This window comes from Trachurus japonicus, chromosome 16, assembly GCF_045865225.1.
Source record: "Trachurus japonicus isolate A0001 chromosome 16, Traja_1.0".
NCBI classification, from domain to species: Eukaryota; Metazoa; Chordata; class Actinopteri; order Carangiformes; family Carangidae; genus Trachurus; species Trachurus japonicus.
In genome coordinates, this window is record NC_140922.1 from 7,375,262 (window position 1) to 7,391,235 (window position 15,974).

The 15,974-nt window shown below is 41.5% G+C and overlaps 3 protein-coding genes across 3 annotated transcripts in view; 2 read left to right on the forward strand and 1 right to left on the reverse strand.

Annotated features, from left to right (window-relative positions):
* The window catches only part of mtmr11 (myotubularin related protein 11), a 42,629-nt gene extending 38,622 nt beyond the window's left edge, over positions 1-4,007 (forward strand). Inside the window, exon 17 of the mRNA XM_085803632.1 lies at positions 2,706-4,007. Within this exon, the coding sequence (XP_085659758.1) occupies positions 2,706-3,155 (450 nt within the window). The 3' untranslated portion in view covers positions 3,156-4,007. The remainder of the gene's footprint in view (positions 1-2,705) is intronic.
* Positions 4,008-4,989: 982 nt separating this feature from the next.
* On the reverse strand, positions 4,990-8,623 carry LOC146971605 (uncharacterized). Its single transcript, XM_085803633.1, has 2 exons — positions 8,217-8,623; positions 4,990-6,026 (listed from the first exon to the last, which is right to left on the reverse strand). Exons 1-2 carry the CDS (start codon positions 8,297-8,299, stop codon positions 5,696-5,698), a joined length of 414 nt encoding a protein of 137 aa, XP_085659759.1. The 5' UTR covers positions 8,300-8,623; the 3' UTR covers positions 4,990-5,695.
* Positions 8,624-9,717: 1,094 nt separating this feature from the next.
* On the forward strand, positions 9,718-13,560 carry LOC146971606 (S-adenosylmethionine-dependent nucleotide dehydratase RSAD2-like). Its single transcript, XM_085803634.1, has 6 exons — positions 9,718-10,142; positions 11,571-11,732; positions 11,834-12,066; positions 12,136-12,285; positions 12,979-13,011; positions 13,198-13,560. The coding sequence occupies exons 1-6, from the start codon at positions 9,824-9,826 to the stop codon at positions 13,360-13,362; spliced, it is 1,062 nt and encodes a 353-aa protein (XP_085659760.1). The 5' UTR covers positions 9,718-9,823; the 3' UTR covers positions 13,363-13,560.
* Positions 13,561-15,974: the final 2,414 nt, after the last annotated feature.

A 15,974-nucleotide genomic window follows, 5' to 3' on the forward strand; every position in this document is an offset into this window, starting at 1 on the left:
GGAGGTGGGAGTTGAAGACCTCCCTGACAGGGGATTCTGCCAGACGTTCCCAGCAGACCCTCACGATACGCTTGGGTCTTCCAGGTCTGACCGGCTTCCTCCCCTGCCAGCGGATCCAACTCACCATAAGAGACACGGCTAAAAACACTCAAGAATGGCTAAGAACAAAACACTAGATAGTTCTGAAGTGGCCTACAATGAGCCCAAATCTAAATCTGAGAGTTACAGAAATCCCCTGACTGTAGTGACTGCCTCAGAAGGTTGCGCAACAAAACATTTCATTTTTTTGTCCAGGCCAGTTCCATTAGTTGTTGTTTTTTTTTTTTAATAAATCTGTTGAGCTAAAATTCAAAAGCAGTGTCTAATTTTCGTTATTATTATTATTACTTTTGTCAGTTATTTAATTTATTTATTTATTTGTTTGTTTATTTCGGGCATGTCAGTTAGATCATCATCATCACACATCATCTTAGTTCAAATAATACAATACACATGGCCGAAAGGGAAAGCGGGAGAGGCAAAAGCTTATCTAGTCCCGCCCCTGTAAGTGACAATTGTGGGTTTTTCATTCTTTAACGGAAGGGTAAACATTTGTCTACTTCTGTATACCCAAATTTATACTAAAAAACTTATACAACAGGATACAGAGGCGTCAGACAGCAGCTCTGTTCAGTAGCTAATTTAAATTCAGCAGGTTTGAGTGCGGATGTGTCATTGAGTTTATGAAGTGGGCACCATCCTACACAGTTGCTTTATCACACTTGGCCCGCTCCACTTCCTGAAGGCTCCTAAACATCCGCTGCCTTCAGCCTCATCGTGTCCTCCCTGCTCCGTCCGCTCACATGACGACTGCTCACTCAGCGAATGACGCTGTCTCTTTGATGTGCAAATTAGTTGGAGCTGTTGATCGACAATTCCCAATATGGACGTGACTACAGCCTCTGTGATGTGTGTAGCAGCAGTGCGTCCATCAGTGTCCCCATGGTGATGTTAAGAATAGTCAAGGGCTGTGTGGGTGGGTGCACTCGTCTGTTTTAAAGGAGCAGAAGAGGAACAAGTAAAACTGCTAAAATACCATCTCAGGTTCACATTGTGGAGAGATTGGGGAAAATCCGGTGCTTTTGTGGAATTGAAGGGTTTCCCCCCATTATTTCACACACCAGTTAACTCCCCTCCAGGCCTACAAATCCTTTTTCTTTGTTTTCCTGAGCGGCATTGACACAAGATATTTGTCCATTCACGTACTACTTAACCTTTGTGATGGGAATGTCTCCACAGTTCAGTTCAAATAACAAACAGCCTCTGTGTCAAAAGCAGGAACATAAGAGCTCACAGTTCTTTACACAAAATTATAGAGAGCCTACTGTAAGTGGAAGCAGGAAGTAGCGCTCGCCATGGCAAGGCAAGGCAATTTTATTTGTATAGCCCGTTTTTACAAACAGTTTGTCTCAAAGGGCTTTACATGGCATCGTAACAACATCCTCTGTCCTTAGACCCTCACATCGACTGAGGAAAAACTCCATGGAAAACCCTTTTAACAGGGAAAAATCTGAGAAACCTCAGGGTGAGCAACAGAGGAGGGATCCCTCACCCAGGACGGACAGACGTGCAATAGATGTTGTTACAGACAACATCTATTCTTCAATTCGGAAAAAATCTCCATGTCAATTTTCAAAATTTTATTTCATGATCTGATTGAATTGTGTCATGAGAAATATATATGACCTCTACCTATTTAAAACATCGTATTTCATGCCAAGAAATCAGCAGTTTGTTGTAAAACTATTATAAAATAAAATTCCGAAAATCTGCAACCAGAAAGACTACACGTCACACACCACATGCCGCCCTGTCAGCTACTCCACTGCCTGTTACTGTAGTACGTAGAGCGAATAAATTCTTCCGTTGCCGTTTTACGACAAACTGCTGATTTTTTGGCATGAAACACGATGTTTTAAATATAGAAGTCATATCTTTTTCTCATGGCACAATTCAATCAAGTTCCTCAAAGTGCATACATATGGAGACCCGGGAGGCCGGTTCGTAGTCCAACGAAATCCTTTTATAAGAGTCAATAGCGCCTGACACAAAAATGTCCATAAAACTACACAAAAACCTTGTAATATTCCTCCTTACTGCTCGTACGCCGCAATCCAAGTATCCTGAAGGGATCTAGTCCAGAGTTTACTCGAAACGATGCAATTTAGGACATTTTTACAGCCTAAACAGTCCTGTATTGAATTTGCCCTGGGCGCGCTCTCATGTTCACGTGATGCACACGTGAATCGCGTGAACGTGAGAGCTATTGACTGTCATATAAGGATTTCGTTGGACTACGAACCCCCCTCCCGGGCCTCCAGATACACAGGAATAAAAAACTACTCCTGAGTATTCATTAGCATGAGGGTGAGTCAATAATGACTAAATTTCATTTTTTGGTGAACTATTCCTTTAAGGTCATATATTTTTCACATGACACAATTCAATCGGATCAAGAAATACAATTTTGACTCACATTCACTTACATGGAGATTTTTTTCCGAATTGAGGTCCGATGGCAAGCTTCTCTTCCGCTTCCTCTTAGGCACACAATAATATTCTATATTTTGTTATTGTGAAAAGACCAAAGCCAACAATGTTTTCAGTTTGTCTCCAGCTCAGCTTCTGGCGTGAGACCAACTAACCATGTGGCTTTCCATCCTCAGGCGTTCTCCCACCCCATCTCTGCCAACCACCCCCACCCGGTGGAGCGACTGGCCCGGGAGGTGCAGCAGCTCAAAGACAAACTAGCACAAGTGTCCTCCGGCTCGGATCCAAACCCACCCGCAAAGACGGCTGAGCCCCGACGGACCGACACCAACCTGAACCAAAACACCAACAACGGCACCTTCCTCTTCCCGTCGTCGAGGCCTCAGAGCGCCGGCGTGCCCAGGGCGGCGCCCCCTCCTACCTCCACCAACCACCAGACCTCCAGAGGCTCTCCACCCACCTCCGCCCCGCCGTTCAGGACCAGCCACAAAGACGGCGGAGGCAGCAGCAAGCACACCTTCCTGTTCGGCCATTCTTCATCTACAGAAGGCCGCCCCGACCAGCGCTACTACCCAGCATCCAATAACGCCAAGCTGTCCAAGAGCAACGGATCCATCCCCTCCTGATGTCCGACCCTCATCCTCACTGTTCTTATGCATTATTGAGAGCCTGTCTGCACAGTATGAACCTGACCAAACCCCCTCTGCTACCATGTACTGAGGAGCACAGTGAACTGCACTTGACTGAAATCGTCAGTGTAAGAGTTCTTTACTCTGCTACTTATTCTCTGTACTGTATTAAAAAAAAATGTGACAACTTTTGTATATTTGCTAAAAAAAACAAATCCTGGTTTTCACTTTTCCTTTAATGAAATGCAGTGAAGCAAAACCACAAAAGAAGAATAAGGGCTGAAGAGGCTTCATAATGTACGACGGAAAGCTTCACAAGCACACGTTGAAATGTCAGGACACACTTTGTACATGTCAAACCACCCTTCAAGAAAGAAAGAAAGAAGCCTGTAGTTTCCATTTTAAGCTTCTTATCCTGAACGTGTCCCAGCAGCGAGACAGGACACAGATAGTGATGTCATCAAGTGGTTCCTGAGACCACTTTGACAGGACACAGCGCCGTGTAACGGACATCAGCTTTCCACTGTGTGTGACCATCAGGCTGTGTCTCTAGCTCTTTGTCATTGTAAACATGCAAAGACATTCATCTGCTATATCAGTGTATAGAAAAGTGAATCATTGTTCTGTTTTTTTTTTATTAGATTATTTCTTAAAACTGTCATTTTTGAACTCCAGGCGCTGAGACCAGTGACTTTAATGTGGAATTTAGGGCATCAGAGCTATTTTGGTACTGCTCTCCTATCTCTCTACTTGCATGCATGCTTGGGAGCAGCGAAGAGGCCTATATTCAGTTCAGTGTTATGTTAGCCTGTATGTGTCTGGATGCGGCCGCAGTCACTGAATATTATTGCAGTACAATACAGTTCCTGCACGACTGAGTTCGTTGCAGAGCTGTAGTTATATAATCCTATCTAAACCGTAGTCTTTTCAAGTATTTTTGACCATTATGGGTCAATTGTTTTGATGTCATTCATGTAGATAAGCGTGATTTCTGACCAAATCTAGTATTACTCTGAGAATTTCTCCATAATTTTGGTGGAATTGAAAAACAAGAATGTTATTCTGCCTTTGTTTTCGGTCGTCGTACCTTTAGAAGGTATCAGTGTTGGAGGCAAAAGGGAAGCTTATTTCCTTCAGTTTAGTTTAGTCCTGTCTGGTTGTGTGTTAGTATGCAGCCAGCATTTAGGTCAAGGACTTGGAAGTGTCTGACTGTGTTTAAATCACAGAAGAGAGGTATTCGCTCCTGCGCCTTTAAATCCAAACAGGTTGTCGTTCGCATGATGTGGGTGTCAAGTAGATGCACTGGCGTCATTCCCACGGACGAATGAATTTGCACCTTTTGGTATGTTTTCTGTTCTTTTCTTTTTTCTTTCCTTTTAAGCATGTTTTTTTTCTAGATAGTTTAAAGCAGGATAACAGTAGTCAGATGTGACTGATGTCGACTCTCTGTCATAAAGGTACCTCACTTGATAGCACTATGAATTATTAAATTGGTGTAAATATTTATCACATCAATATTGATATCAGCTACAATTTCAGAGCTTTCCAGGTGTGATGCCAATGCATTTGCTTGTCTTCCATGGAGAAAAAAAACACAATATCATCCAGCTGCATGGGAAATCAAATCGAGCTGCTTACACCTGTCGGCCTGTATCTTTGTATAATTTAATGCTTTTGGTACGAACTTCACTTAAATTTGCCAGATGTACATATATTTTTTTTGTAACAGCATGTTTAAATCCTGATAAATAAAAAGTTATCAGTTCATAAACTCTGAACTTTGCCCATATTTTTTTTATCTGATCCACAAGAATGAAACGATCCATTCTCGTACACAGCTCACAGACTTTATTTTTTAACAAAATAAATATTTACAATATGATCTGGAACACAAAAGTAGCATGGCATTGTACAGTAGAATTAAAATTTAAAATCCAACCGTCCAGCATGATATGTACAGTCAGAGTAAAAGTATTTGACAGTCATGTGCAAAATGCTCAATATCTTAAGAGGAAATGTACAAAGGAAGAACTGGTCGGACAGGAAATGTTAAGTTACAAAATATCTACTGCACAGTTAATCCATGTAAAGCTCTGGTTTGGTCGCTCCAGTTCTCAACAACAGATTCAACAGAATGAAACTCAGTAGTTTTTTTATACAGGAGTTGGTAGAAAACCTGCATGCTATTAAAAATATGAACAAGGTGTTTTTCTTGAACGTTACATTGCTGCATGACAATTTGGAATAAACTGAACCAAATTATAAGAGACACCTCTTCCATATTTGTCATGATGACATGCAAGTTTCCAACAGTCTATGCATTTTGCCACTTCAGACCTACGGATGTTAGAGTCATGCATTCTCATGTTTCACCTGGTTATCACAGACGACAGAGCAAGACCGAATGAAGTAAGATGATGTAGTCCAAAGTCACCACGTAGCTTGGATGGCAGTGGCAGTGCATTAAAAACCAAATAGGTCAGAAGTCCAGCATCAGAGGAGAGAGTCCACATCCCTCCAACGCCAGAGCTCAAAGTTCATCCCCACCGACTGCCGTGGTCCTGCAGCATGCTGTAGGGCCCGCAGAAGTAGCCGGAGGAGGACGGGCCCAGGCCCCCCAGCTGGCGGATGGACTTGCACATGGGGCAGGGGTAGTCGGACAGGCCCTCGATGTCCTCGAAGGCCAGGTTCACGATCTGGTCGCAGCAGGGGTCACAGTACAGGTGGCCGCAGGAGAGGCGCTTCAGGCGGACTTCGTAGGAGATGCAGCACTGGCAGTGGGGCACGTCGGGGCCCAGGGACAGGGAGCCGCTCAGGGAGCTGCTCTCCAGGCTGCCGGCCTGACTGCTGCTCAGCTTGGTGGGAGACCTGAGGAGGAAGAGGACAGAGAAGATGTGAGGTGGATGCACCGCAGAGCTGAAGATTAGTCAGTCAATCACCAACACAAGAATAACCTCCTTTTATATCATTAATAATCAAGTTTTTCTAGGTAAACAATTACAAATATTTGCTGATTTTTTGATTGCTAATTGGCCAGAATCACACTGCTCTGATACTGTAGCTCCCAATGTTTTTTATTTTCTCAGATCTAAAAGAGATCTTCCTCATGTAGGTGGACTACTGGAGGCAAAGCACTGGGCATTAAGATAGATAGATAGATAGATAGATAGATAGATAGATAGATAGATAGATAGATAGATAGATAGATAGATAGATAGATAGATAGATAGATAGATAGATAGATAGATAGATAGATAGATAGATAGAAACCTATAATTGCTGGGCAAATATATTAGTTCATATTAACCTCTAAAAGATAAATCAGTGTTTGCTGAAAAAACTGTTTCCGTTTAGCCCAGGGTTGGATTATATCACTCCTTTATCCGTCCGTTAGCTAAATGGCTGGAGCTACGAGACTGTTATCTTACATTGAAAACAGGGGGAAATGCCCAGCCTGCCTAAAATAGGGTGAAACCAAAAATAAAAGTAATAATTGACAAGATTTAAGTCAATTAATTTCATCATATATGTTCATTTATTTTGCTGAAACTCTTGCTGTTAGTACAGTAGGCTATCATTGCTCAATATCCAGTCTGCATAGGGCAGCAGCAGTGGTAATGTGGCCACTAACAACCCTCAGTCTTCTGCGCTATAGTAGAAATTAAACCAATAAAAATCCTGACCAATCTGTCATTAAGTTAATTGTTTTGTCTAGTCTAGTTAGTAGTGTATCACTAACCCATCACAGTTTACTGAACTAAAGGTCTCCCTTTAAATTCCCTGTTTTGTCTGGGGGAAAAAAAGTCAAAAAATGAAATTCAAGATATTCAAGTTAGCCTACTGACATAATGAAAATAAACAAGCAACAAACAAGCCTCACATTCAAGAAGCTGGAATAAGCAGTTTGGCATTTTAGGCTAATTGACAAAATGAGTTACAAATGATGTTTTTCAGCACTAGATCTTATAACAAGAATTCATTCCTCACTGCCACAGAAAACAACCCAAACTCTCTCAAAAATATGTGGCAGTTTGTTTGATTAAACACAAACAGTTTGAACCTTTTTTACACAAAAACACAAAACCTCATGTGGTTCCAGCCTCTCAAATGGGCTGTTTTGCTGCTTTCATTGGTCATACCTAACAGGATGAATATATCTGGTATATTGTGGGCTGTTGGTGAAGTAAAAACAGGCAATCTGAGTATAGCCATCTGGCCTGTGAGGTATCAATTTCCATAATTTCTAAAATAATCAGTGACGTAATCATCAGATGAGTCAATAATGACCATATTTATTATCCGATACAGCAGCATGGGATCAAGCCGGAGGGTTTTCCAGAGAACAAGATGAACAGATGTGGGAGGAATAAAGAAAGGCCAAACTGGTAAAACAAGACCTGAAGATCAGTTAGGGTGTAGCTGCTGGAGTCGCTGCCAGTCACGCATGTGTGTGCTGACATGAATCTGTCTCTTTCTATATTATCTGTGTCACATTTAGACTCAGGTGCAGCCTGTTGCTGAGGAGCCGGAGCTCTGCTCAACCTCACAGTCTCAGGACACAAAAGGTAAAATGCCAACATGAGTGGTGTGTTCAGGTGCACAAGGCACCCTGGGGCATTTGAACTAGACACATTGATATTCTTGGATTCCCCAGTGGACACACCTAAAAGGGGGACAGATTACACCCGGATTTATGGGATTTTAGATCCACTGAGACCAAGTTGTGCAACACCAGCCTCAGAAAACCTGTTGTCATAACAACTGGGAAAGTGAGGGATGATATTTCCCTTCAGTAGCCTATTAAAAAAAATCAATCTCTCATTGATTGAGTGAATGGCTGATTGATTGGTTGACAGCCTGATCATTTCAAATCTGTCCCCAGAGACAGAAATACACATGTAGCCTAATTCAGTTTTTAAGAGCTGCCATTCGCAGTGAGGATTACACAATACTGGATTATCCGGGGTGGTGAAGTCTAAAATATGACAGGAATAAACAGGTATCTCTGGATTATGTTGCATTCTGGCTGAGATAGGTTTTTTTTTTTTTGCCACTCACCTTGACGACGCTGAGTCTTTAAAGCAGTCGAAGCTGAGAGCTGCGAGGATCCTCCACAGCAGGTCCATGCCGGTTTCTCTCATGGTAAAATCCAGATTTCATCGACCTGCTTTCTGGCGCGCATCGTCATTCAGCAAACACGACACTGTCTTTAAATCTGGGACAAAAAACCACAACAACAGTCTGCACCTCCCCTCCCACGTTTTTACATATGCAAATGAAAAGGATGCGCCATCATCACCACCACCATCATCACTATCATCATCATCATCCGCAGGCATGTGGGGGGAGGTAAACAAAGCGCTACTTCCATTTCGTGCAGCTATGTCTGTGCGTTTGAATCGCTTTCGACGATTTCTCCGGTTTCCTCCTCTTCCTCCTCCTCCTCCTCCTCCTCCTCCTCCTCCACAGCAGGAGCAGCAGCAGCAGAGACTGGACACAGAGAGGCGCAGCTGAGGAGTTTTTACATTTGCATCAATCGGAGAAGAGGAGACGCACGAGCTTCACCAATGAGCTTGAAGTGGAGCAGGAGAGCACGAGACTGACGTGGCCTCAAAACGCCTTCAGCACCCGCTGAGGGTTCAAAAGATCTTTTTTTTGTGCCACTGTAACCTAAAAATGACACATGACACAGTAATACTGCTAATAAAAATAAGACATGAGATAGATATTAAATGAAAAGTATGTAAATGAGTAAGAGTATTGCAGCAGGTAGTGATAATATTGCAGAGCAATATACAGTAGCCTACATGGTGATGAAGAAACAGTGACAGACTTAGATTATTATTATTATTATTAATAATAATAATAATAATAATAATAATAATAATTATTATTATTATTATTATTATAAATCCAGCATTTGAAAAAAAGACTGGTCAATGTGTTCACAGTTTTACATTAACTACAGGGGAAAAACGGAAGTAAGCGGCAGGAACTCTGTCTCGTGGGTTAAAGCTGATAAAGAGAGACGTTTTTTTGTTTTGTTTTTTTTATAAAGAGAGACGTTTTCCTGAGTCCTCTGGGTGCGTCACAGTTACGTAGCGTCTGACATCACTTGGGCAAAGGGCCATTAAAAGGTGGAAACTGAATGAGATAAAAATGAATAAAATAAGGCCATGCTCGTAAAAGAGATTTTTTTATCTCAAGCAATTTGCCTGGTAAAATAAAGGTTAAAAAATAAAAATAAAACTCAAATAGAACGCAGCGTGGTGTTACTGAGGGGAGGGGTGAACCAAACCTCACTGAAAACGACTATACATGTATTTGAACGGAAGTAGACACAAAATAATTATTATATTTCAATACTGACGAGTTTTAAGGGTCAACAGCCCCCCCCCCCCCCCCTCCTCCACACTCACACCTTGCACCTCTTTAATGGCTCAAGACCTGATTATAATGTCTTCCTACACATGTTATCACTCTACCACCATACACAGTTATCTGCTGGCTGAGCACCGCATTGGCACACACATGCACACTCACACACTCACACACCCACACACACACCAGGCTGAGTTTAGTTTTTTCAAGTTTATAAACAGACAGTCCAGCAGCCCTCCTCACACTTCCTCCGGACATCCGTCCCCCCACCCTGTCTCAGTCTGATGATGGTCTCCCGCCTGCTGCTGTGTCTGAAGCTGCTTCTGCAGCTCTGCATCAGCACCGTGCGCCACATCTGTCTGAGCGTCTTCTCGGCGGTCAAGCGCTGGACATCAGGAGCCTCCAAGGGAAGAGACTCACCTGTCTGGACACCGGAGGACAGGAGGAGAGTCCAGGAAGCGCCCACTACTCCAACAAGTGTCAACTATCATTTCACGCGCAAATGTAATTACAAATGTGGGTTTTGTTTCCACACTGCAAAGACCTCCTTCGTCCTGCCTCTGGAGGAAGCCAAGAGGGGCCTGAGTCTTCTGAAGGAAGCAGGTAAATCTGTCAGAGCAGGTGTTGTGTTCTCTGAGGGTCTCACGCCCACCTCAGTCAGATAAATGTCAAATAAATGAAGTTACACTGTTATTTCTCTCCACTTTCTTACTGGGGTTTATGAGGACTCTTCCTGCTGACAGGGACGTGGCTCAGTGGACACTTCATTCTCCCTTCACACAGTCATTGTAATGAAAAAGTTATTCTCAAAGTCTGGAGGACAAACTGACAGCATGGACTTATTTTGGCTTTTTGACCTGAAGAAACTGTGATTATATGATTGTAAAGGTCAACATGAATGTGAGAAACTGTATATCATACATCAAGTGTTTCTGAACATACCTGTACTGGATGTCTTATGTAGGGGAGACCGGGGCTTGTTGTCACACAGGTAAGATGTCACATTGCAATTATCTTTTCCACCAGAGGGAGCAACTAAAAAGTGGAATACTAGTTTTCTTCTTTTACATGGTCAGGGGTCATACAATAGCACATTGTAAGCTGAGATGAGCACCAATTAACCATTTTGCACAACCCAAAGTAAAATATATCAACTTTATATATTTCAAAATAAGCGTCTTTCAGATTTAAAAAATCCTAACAGTGATGCATGGACAAGAGAGATTAAGCTATCCTGTCATACCACAGCCATCTATTTTTAACCTAACTTTAAGATAGAGCTAGTGTTAGCAAACGTGGTAGTTTGGGGCAACTTGTCTCTGTCATTTTGGGGTAAGTTGTCACATGTGAAAACATAATTAACGAATGCTTTCTTTTTGTAATTTAATTCTATCTGTAATTTTGAGCTTAAGGAAGGTAAAACAGGTATTTGAGGGTGAGAGCCAAAGCCTACATGCCAGCAGTTCGTAAGGACTTTAATCCAGTGCATGTTGCATAATATTTTATGTTAACATTTGTTCATAGCTGTGTTCAATGACTTTTTCAAGCTCAATGATAAACATTTTCTGTGACTGACTTCAATGTTCACTTTCAAGTAAAAAATGAACAACAACAATCATTTTGTCCTTGTTTAATTAGTTGCAAAAACCAGTGTGACATCTTACCCCATAGTGTGACAACTTACCCAATGGTGGGGCAACATGTCACATGTTCACACTCTCTATTTGATTGCTTATAACTCTGCACTGACACAAGATATGAAGATGACATGAATACAAAATATATACCTGAGACATTGGTCTTTCATCTGGTACACATTTTCTTTACATGATGTATTGATTCCAAGAAATATGTGAGAGAAAAGTGTGACAACAAGCCCTGGTCTCCCCTAACTTTTCCCCGTGTGTATGTAATGGTGCATGTATGTGTGTTTGGGTGACCAATATGCTGATATATCTGTCAAAAAACAATAATACAAACATGCAGTCATACCGTGTGCATGCTGTATTTCTGGTCTGTTTGTTTTTTTAGGTATGGAGAAGATCAACTTCTCAGGAGGGGAGCCTTTCCTGCCTGACAAGGGTGAGTTCCTGGGGAGCCTGGTCCAGTACTGTAAACAGGAGCTGCAGCTGCCCAGTGTCAGCATCATCAGCAACGGGAGCATGATCAAAGAGAAGTGGTTCCAGAAATATGGTACACTGCCAAATCAGTGTCAATCCTCCCAGACAAACTCAGATTTCTCCTTCATTTGAGGGCAAAACATGTTCAAAGTTGCTGTAACTCTCTCTCTTCAGGTGACCATCTGGACATCTTGGCCATCTCTTGTGACAGTTTTGATGAAGCGACCAACCAGCTGATTGGCAGGACTCAGGGCAGTAAGTCTCGCCACCTCGACAGCCTCTACAGGATCTACGGCTGGTGCCAGCGGTACAAAGTGGCCTTCAAGATCAACTCGGTCATCAACTCCTTCAACGTCGACGAAGACATGACGGAGCATATCATGGAGCTCAACCCGGTCCGCTGGAAGGTAACGACAGAGGAGAGAATGGGTCAGTGTGAGTCTCATCCTAATCTTCATCATCGTCTCTGTGCACAGGTTTTCCAGTGTCTGCTGATTGACGGGGAGAACGCAGGAGAGGACGCCCTGAGAGAGGCAGAGAGGTTCGTCATCAGTGACCAGCAGTTTCAGGAGTTTCTGGACAGACACAGCAGCATCTCCTGCCTGGTCCCTGAGTCCAATGAGACGGTATGAGACTCCAAACAAGGGTGATGACTTTGACTGTACAAATGTTTAAATGTTGCACTGTAACGTAACACCCATTCTCTGAAAACATCTCAGTTCAAACAAATGTCTTACATCTGAACCCCTGACACAGATTATATCATTTCACATGTCTCTATATTATCAGTAATGTGGTCATATACACAGTATATATCATCAGATTCATCACATGTTATAAAATGTCTCATTTTGTCACATTGCCTATATGTAAAGATTCAATTTAATAATATGGTAAAATGTATTTGTGCATATATTGAAAGTACATATTCCTGTGATGAATTTAGTATGGTATATGTACAACATGTGTTAACATATGGTAACATAAAAAAATGTATATGATTTGTATGTCTTTCTTATTATATCCTTTTTGTATCTTATTTTTCATTCGTTTTAATGTCTAATCTTCTCATTGTGAGAAACCGGTGTCATACATCAACATATACTCACAGGCTTGGATATATGGATATAGGTTATCTACATAAGATATTGGTATGGGCTTGACACATGTCAGTTTGTAAACTATTTTCAATTCCCAATAGATTTCACATATAATTCAACTGTATACATGTACAGTTAATAGTGTTGTTGGGATTTAAATTGAAAATTCAGACCCAAGAAAAGCAAGATGTTAATCTGTGATCTCTGGTGTTTTCACAGATGAGGAACTCCTACCTCCTCCTGGATGAATATGTGAGTACCTGAAGTCATTGCTCTGCACACGATACTGTTACAGGCCACATGCATGTAACTTCAGTCAGTGTAACTGCTTCACTAGAGGAAAGTGCATTTATTCCAGTACTAAAACTAAGTTTGAAGCAGTTAGAAATCATTCTGTGTGCTATTCCCAAACTGATTTACCCTCTCTTTATTTCTTAGATGCGTTTCCTGGACTGTCGAGAGGGAAGGAAGGACCCGTCCATGTCCATCCTAGACGTCGGTGTAGAGGACGCCATTTGTTTTAGTGGCTTTGATGAAAAGATGTTTTTGGCGAGAGGAGGAAAATACGTGTGGAGCAAAGCTGAAATGAAACTGGACTGGTAAAATTCTGCTACTCAACTACTTTGACCTTACCTTTGTTAAACTCTTATGATGAATGTTTTATATGACACTCGTTGCTTCCGTGTGCTGCAAATGAGGAGGCTTGTGACCAAATATCATTTTCTCTAACATTGAAAGGTTTTGACCTTACCCTGTAAAGTGCCTTGAGATTATGTTTGGTATAGTTTGGGACTATACAAACACAAATTCTATTAAATTTGGAATTTTTTTGATGACACAAACAGAATAAACTAATTTCCAGGCAAAGTATGTGTGTACATGGAGCCTACACTCTACATTTCTAATCAGCCAGGACACTTATGTGCATGAGGTTACACACTAAATACTTACAACAGCTCTAAGAATATCAAAAAAACTAAACAAAATGTAATTTATAACTCACGCTACTCAGTGAGTGGCAAAAAGAGTAAAAATGATTGTTTAACACGAATGCTTAAATGAAAAAAACAAACATGAATCCTCTGAGGATTTCAACATAATGAGAAAAACAAAAGAGAATTTGATTTACAGTTAATTAGTAAAAGTGAAAACTGTCAGACAAAGGGAGCAGTTTCTTGAGAGTATTTAAATGTATTTAATGAGCAATATGTTTGGACAACAACATTTTTACCATATTACCTGCAATGTCCACCAGATGGTGACAGGTGTTTGCTCAAACTCAAAATCTAAAACAAATTTTTTTTATTTTCTCCTTTATCGACAACAGTCACATTCATAGCATTTAAATAACATTATTATAAAACTGACATCCAGCTCATTATAAAATGTCAGTTCCTGCAGAGACATTATGTGTGGTTTTAGAGTTTTACAATTCATTACAGCATTTACAGCAGCAGATTAAGAACTGGCCGAGGCACATTATTAGATTGTCCCTCACTATGTAGACGTATACAGGAAATTTGATCCTGTTTGGAAACAGTATTGTGCGTCAGCCAGGCAGGAGGTTTTTTTTAAGGAAGGTAAAGAAAACAACAAGCAGAGACAAAAGCTGCAGATACACAAAATACACAAACACTGCATTTTCTCTCTGGAGGTATATTTCACGTTGCTGAGATGATAATCGAGTGTGTCAGGGCTTCAGCCAGGCCAGCTGCCGGCTGCTGCGGGGGAAAGTGTGCAGCCGTGTTTATCTGCTCTGTCATATCACCAGCAGGTTCCTCTTCCTCCTCTCTCTCTTTCTTTCTGTTGCTGCTTCTGTTGTTAATGACACATGATGATCAGTTCATTCATGTTTTCTGTAGTCTACTGGACCATTAATGTCCAGTGTGGCAACATCCAGTGTCCACAGAGGATACGTGTGGTCTTTAACTATGTTGTAAGGTGTCCGACTTTCACACCTACTCAGATTTATGACCAAACTCCTGCTGAGCAGCTGACCTAACCATCAACCTCAGTTGTTGTTCATTGATGATTAGCAAATTATTTACTTTTTGCCGTGTCCCTGGTAATTTGATAATTTTATGACTCATTTTGCAGCCACAACTCAAGATCAGACCAGACAACAGTCTTGGATGCTGTGTAATATCATGCATGCATTAGTTACATGCATCATGTCATCTGCTGACTGTCAGTTCAGGGGGTCAGTGTTTCAAATTTTTCATAATTAAAAGTCTATTTTTGTTGATAATGTTGTCAGAGTGATATTTTTGTCTAAACTCTACTGCAGGGTGCACCCATGGTTTTTTCCAACCTGTCACCCCTGCCTCCAGCTGCCTCTGCGACAACTACAGCAGCATGTTAGCAGTGTGATTGTGAGCATATTAGCATGGTAATGTTAGCGTTTAAAACGTTCCATTTTTTCCAGCAGCAACAGAGGTGAAACACACACGGCAGTTCAAACAATATTTTCTGGTTTTGGTGCTGAATTTGGCAGAAAATGGGAACAAACTGTCACATTCAGTTATCTGCTTGAAATATGTGGATAGTGTCGACACAAAGAAGAGGAAAACACCAAACAGAGAAAAACATCACAATAATAGCTGATATTCAATACTAAATCCTATAGAAACTCTCTACTAGGTATTTAATGTATATAAACTCAGTTGTGTCATTGCAGGAGTTCTCTGCAAAAAAGACATTATATAGTGATGTTCTGCTGCTGTTTGGGCAACATGGTGAAGCAAACGAGACTTTCCACTAGTGATAATGTGCCACGTCGTCACCCTCACACTGTTTTATCCCTCCCCACTATCAGGCTGAGCAGGGTGGAGGGTGGAGGAACTGTTGCCCACAGATAGCAGCCCTGAAGGCCCAGCTGATCAATAGATGATTCAAATAGACAAAAGCAGCTGAAAGCCTAAAGCAAGAAGACAGACCTCATCTGATCTGCCCGCTCCCTGATGACAATCGGACGACAGCTGGAGCGTCAATGGACATCCCACTGAAAAGACCTGAAATGCTGGAGGCACAATGTCACACACATACTGTATGTTACCATGAATGAGCTGGTTTTAGATCAGTCAGGGGTGGGAACAACAACATCCTGAGAGGAAACAGAGATGCATTTATCTTTATTTACAGGGTGGATGACTGAGGATTTGTCAATTAATCCATTTTCATATTCTATTTTCAAGGTTGTGTTAACAGCTTGCTGC